Raw genomic sequence first — 6,000 nt, forward strand, 5'->3', positions numbered from 1 at the left:
ACTTGTACTGATATTGCTATTGGGATTATCTGTTTTTTGGATTCTCTGCCGCTCTATGCGGCAATCCCACACAGCACACTGTCACTTGACAAGTGTTGCTCGGGTTATCTTCTGATAATCAGGAAGTGCCCCAGGTCTGGCTGCAGATGCTGCAGAAGTCATGAGGGATCCCTACGAAGGGCAATTGTCCTGGTAGAGAGAGCTCACCTAAGACAGGGATTAAGGCCTCCCATAGATGGGTAAGAGTCTCTATTTGGGGGAGTCCTAAGACAGGGGCTCTCATGCTTTTAAAATAAAAAGGGGGGAATTGTTGTGTCCCTAGAGGACAGGCCTTCGCACCCCCACTTGATCTGTTTTGCACTCTTGAGGTTGGATAAAAACAGGAACAATCTGTTGTCTTCAGCAATGTTTCTAAGGATGTTTATCCATAAGCCGTTGAGTTATAGTGATGAGCTTCCTGCTATTGTTGATTTGACCTCCCCTGCTGAGGGCTATATATACTTGTGAGAAAGTGGAATAAAAGGCTTGTCTGCTGAACCTGAAGTTGTGTTGTGTGTTAATCCTGGGGTCCTTCGCTCAGGAATGACAGCTGCCATGCTAACGCAGCAAAAGAAGAACAACTCTATTTAATCCAACAAGAATTAAACAGGGAAAAATGGAATTAAAGTGAGTAGCCTGTCTTTTTCATTCATATTTTAAATAAGTAAAGGAAACATAAAGAACAAAAATTTATTAATTATACGAAAAGGATTAGAATTGCTAAGTACTTAACAAGGAAAAGCACAGTATACTGCCATCGTTCTGAAGCTATGAAAATCAAGGGTGATAGGAAATGCAAGTCCTTAAAATATCTATCAGTAAGATATGCAAACTTCAGTTGTGGTGTTGCTCAATTAACTCATATCATCAACTTCATCCACCAAAGTGTATGAGCTAAAGCAAAAGAGGCCTTAATTTTTCCACAAGGCTGGTAGGTCTCTTTCCTCTCCTCTTCACCTGTTCTTTGTACATTATTAGAAGGATCAATCACATTTCAAATAAATAGGAGATAAAAGGTTCACAAGACCAATGTTGCCAACTTTAGTTTTCAGAACTCACTCATTGTGTCTTTCCCAAAGAGAAGAGAAGAAGGAATTTGTCCTTGATCTTCTTGGTCTTCATTCCATAAACAACTGGATTTAGAGCAGGAGGGATGGCCACATAGAGGTTGGCGAATAAGATGAGAACGTTACGAGGGACACTGTGCCCAAAACGGTGAGCAAGGATGGAGAAGAAAGCAGGTGTGTAGAACATGAGGATCACACAGACATGGGACCCGCATGTGCTCAGGGCCTTTTGGCGGGCACCCTGGGAGGAGAGCAGGAAAACTGCCTTGAGGATGAAGATGTAGGATACAGCAATCAGGATGACATCGGAGACGACAATCATGAGGAGAACTGAAAACCCGTACCAGATGTTGATAGAGATGTCTGCAGAGGAAAGCCTGGCAACACCTATATGCTCACAATACGTGTGAGAGATAACAAGTGTCTTGCAAAATGGCAACCGCTTCAGCAGGAAAACAGCTGGCAGGATGACCAAGAAGCTCCTCACAATGATGCTCACCATACTCTTGAGAATGACCTGTGGGGTCAGGATGGTGTTGTACCTCAAGGGCAAGCAGATAGCCACATAGCGATCAAATGCCATGGCTAACAGGATAGCAGAGTCTACTACAAAGCTGAAGTGTAGAAAAAACATCTGAGAGAGACAACCAGAGAAGGTAATCTCTTGGGAGCCAAACCAGAGGTTCCCCAGCAGTTTGGGTACTGTGGTAGTGGACAAGATGAGGTCTGTGCTGGCCAGCATGGACAGGAGTATAAACATGGGCTCATGGAGGCTCTGCTCCATGGCAATCAGGTAGAGGAGGATGCAGTTGCCTACAATGGCCACAACATAGATAACACAGAAGGGAATCCCGATCCAGATGTGGAACTTTTCCAACCCAGGTATCCCAACAAGGATGAAGGAGGTTGGGTTGTAACAGCTTAGGTTGTTCATGGCCTCTGTGGGACCTGCTGCCTGAAGAGAGAGATTCTTTCAGAATCATTTATGAAAGGGAACAGTCCAACTCCAGTGCCGAATGCTGGTGACAGATCAGCATTCCTCACAGAAGCACTTCCTATTATCAAGATGAAGAAATGCCTGTAGACTAAGTACTCATTGCCCCTTCTATTTGCCAATAGCTTCACTTCATTCATTGTATTCATATCAATTAGTAAACATTATAAAAGGGTCACTATATGAGTCAGAAATTGCATGTAATTAAATTAAACTCTTTAAAATGGGCCTATTTAAAAGGGGGAATTGCACATCTAATGGGGAAAATGGAATGGAGTGAGGAAAGATGGGAAAAAAATAAAAATACATACATTAAAATGTGATACTGGGAGTGGCGAAATGGCTCAGAGGTGACGATAGAGTACCGCTTTCCAGAGTAGCACTGAGAATTCAGTGATCACTCCCTCATAGCACAGAGCACAATCACACACACACAGAGAAAGAGAGAGAGAGAGAGAGAGAGAGAGAGAGAGAGAGAGAGTTTAAAATAAATCTTAAGTTTCTTTTTTAATGCTGTACTGGATGGAGATGATCTGTGAAGAAAGAAGACAACTGCCTTCTCCAGGGTAGATTCTGTGCTTCAGACAAGACATTTGTAAAATACACTGATGGGTTTGCGTGCTCAAAGAGGAAATTCATGAAAGAAGAATGGATGACTGTGACTGAAGGAAGCAGATGTAGAGAAACATAGCAGAGCATTGGGCTGAGCTCCCAAAGTCTAGTCGAAGAGAGAGAGGAGTGAGAATACAAGCAAAGAGACCGAGACCATGGTGGGGACACCCACTGACAACTGTTTGCCTGGCCTGAGAGCGAGAGAACCAGCATAGGACCAAACTAGGTCCTCTGAGTGCAGATGACAGTTGTATGGCTGGCGCAAACTGTGGGGTCACTGGCGGTGAGAGGAGAATTTATTCCTACTGCTTGTTCTGGCTTGTTGGAACCCATTCTCTCTGGAGGAATACCTTGTTCAGCCTAGATATAGGGGAGAGGCCCCTGGTCCTGCCTCAAAGTGATGTGCTAGAATTTGTTGACTCCCCATGGGGAGCCTTTCCCTCTCTCTGAGGAGTGGATGAGGTGTAGGATGGGAGCTGATGGTGGAAGGTGGAGGGAGCAGGAGGAGGAAAGGGAGTGGGAAATGGATTTGTCATGTAAAACGACAAAAGATAGTTTTTATTAATTTTTATTGAACTCTACATTTTTCTCTGCTCCCCTCCTGCCTCTCTCCTCCCCCTTCAACCCTCCTCCAAGGTCCCCGTGTTACCAATTTACTCAGGAGATCTTATCTTTTTCTACATCCCATGTAGATTATATCTATGTAAGTCTCTCTTAGTGTTCTCACTGTCATCTAAGTTCTCTAAGATTGTGGTTTGTAGGATGGTTTTCTTTGCTTTATGTTTAAAAACCACTTATGAGTGAGTACATGGGATAATTGTCTTTCTGTCTGGGTTACCTCACTCAAAATAATGTTTTGAATTTTGCAGGAAAATGGATGGAGCTAAAAAAGATAGTTTTTTTTTAAATAAATTTAAAAAAGAATAAATGAAAGAGCAGGTTATCATGCTGGGTGCTCTGGGAGCTTCCACTTCAGTGACTGAAATGTGGTTGGATTTAGTTTATGTGTTTTGAGGATGCAAATACAAGGGTGTGCACCTTTCAGAAGACACACGGGAAGAGGGGAGCACTATTAACCCATAAATAGGAGAAAGTCATGAACCCAAAGTATGCTTTTGGAAAAGTCTTAAAATTTAGGCCCTGGGGTCCTTATTGCAAAGTCTTAAGTGATCTCACCTCTTCGTGGTTAGCAGAAGAGACACTTCCACTGCCGGTGTGGAGGAAGCCTCCATAACCAGAAATCTAACAGAAGAGTTTATCCAGGCAAAGTGTCTGCTGAGCCTCATCTCCTAGGGCAAAAGTAAAGAATCATAGAGAAGTTCTGCCCCCACAGTTTTCCTTTCTGGTCTGCTGGTATCTACCTGTGAGAACTAGCTTTGCACTAAACAGAGCCCACACTTAGGAAAATGCCCTGTGAATCCTAACTCAGTTTCTGCCATCTGTTTCAGACAGTTTCTCTTTCAGGTAGAAGTGAATGATAATTGGGCCATTATACCAGGAAGTTCCCCACTGTCGAGCACCTACAGCTTCTGAGTCATACAAAGGCAAGTGTCAGAGAGAGCTGGCACTTATCCAAGACCTAAGCAATTAGTCAGAGTAAAGTTCCAAGGGCAGGGAAGTGACTTGGCAGAAATTCATAACAGTTCTACACTAAGACCTGGTGAGGATCTGTAGTCTTCTGCCCAGGAAAAGGAAACCTGGGGCTTTCTAGGCTTTGTGATGTGTCTTCTAGGTCCCCAGTCAGTGCTTTCCATAGTGAGCTACTCTTTCACAGTTTGTCATTGGCACTTGCCTTGAACAGCCAAGGTGTTCACATTGAGACCTCCTGAAGAAATGCAGGTGGCCATTGACAAACACAGGCCCTGTGAATGGGTTTTCTAAGTCCCAGTCCACGGCTTGGTGCAGAATAAACTGCCAAGAGCACTTTTTTGAACAATGTGCAACAGCAGACACTCCAGAATGTTCTCCCTTAAATGATGGCCACGTGATCTCCTTTGACTGATGAATAAGTATACTCTGGAAGCCTTAAAAAGTCAAAACAGCTCAGTGATTTAGGAAGTTTAAGTTCAGCCTATCAGAGCATAGATTTGCCTTCCAGTCTCAAGGAAGAGGCATGGGGAATACAACAAAGAGGAAGAGAAACAACAACTCATCACTGAAACTGTGTAGGGTCAAAGCATCAGTGCCAAGTGATCTTGTTTAGTCAGAACATACTGTAAACTCAATTCTCTTGCCAAAAGATCTCTGCTGAGATATTGGGAGTTTTTTTTTTTCTGAGTACACTAGCTGTTCTAACTTGAAATCAGCAGCTTCCGATTAAGTGCCCACTGCCTTATCATAGAGTAAATTGGTGTGGGGCCAGGGAGACGGCTCAGCAGGTAATGGGTCTTGCTGCCAAGTCTTTTATCTGCCTTAGATCCCTAGAACCCACACAGTGAAGGAAGAGACTTACTCTCACAAGTTGTCCTTTGACCTCCAAATGTACACCATGGCACAAATGCATGTGTGTATGTGTATGCACATGCGCACATTTGCATGTGTACAAACACAGGCATACATACTTGCATGCACACATCCATACATACACACAGAAAAATAAATGTGCCTTTAAAATTTTTTTGGAGAGAATCACTAGTCTCAGAAAGGTCCCTTCTCCCACAGACAGGTCTTCAGAGCGCAGTCCCTCAGACACTAAGAGAACTAGAAGCCACATGGTGTGGGATTCTTCCTCACTAAACCTCTGCAGTTGTCAACTCACCAGAGTGGAGTCTCTTTTCAGTTCACAGGAGTGATGGAAAGAACTCAGAAGAAAGTGAGCACACTTTCAGAAGGGAAAGACGCGAGGAAGAAGAAAATGAAAATATTTGTGCTCTCAAATTCCCAAGAGGTCACCGGCATGGAGTAAACCCTTCATTCCCATTTTCACACAAGGGGCAGGACTTGTGCCATTTCCCTTGGGGAGGAGCGCATCTTGTGTGTTTTAATAGCCTTTAGACATTGTGTCCCTGGGAGCTTCATCTAGAGTCAAATTATGCAGTCAGTTGAGGCAGAAATCTTTGATGTCTCAGAGTGTTCCTGTAGCTTTAGTGCCCTTTGGTCAGTTTATATAAACTTGCACCAAGTCCATGTAAATAACATTAGCATGTTCTAGATTCTCGATATAGAAGAATAAACTCTACAATTCAGTCTCCAAATTTTCTTTGCCCTTTCTATCATGTTTCACTGACAGTTTATTGATTTTCAAATACATACAAGTATATATATTGATCACATAGAATCAATACACTA

General features: G+C 43.2%; 1 protein-coding gene across 1 annotated transcript; it reads right to left on the reverse strand.

The window, feature by feature from the left end:
- Positions 1-1,098: 1,098 nt before the first annotated feature.
- LOC130880388 (olfactory receptor 52H1-like) lies at positions 1,099-2,040 on the reverse strand. The gene has a single exon (XM_057779385.1). It carries the CDS (start codon positions 2,038-2,040, stop codon positions 1,099-1,101), a length of 942 nt encoding a protein of 313 aa, XP_057635368.1.
- Between the last annotated feature and the right edge of the window lie 3,960 nt (positions 2,041-6,000).

This window comes from Chionomys nivalis, chromosome 8 (genome assembly GCF_950005125.1).
Source record: "Chionomys nivalis chromosome 8, mChiNiv1.1, whole genome shotgun sequence".
Taxonomy (NCBI): Eukaryota; Metazoa; Chordata; class Mammalia; order Rodentia; family Cricetidae; genus Chionomys; species Chionomys nivalis.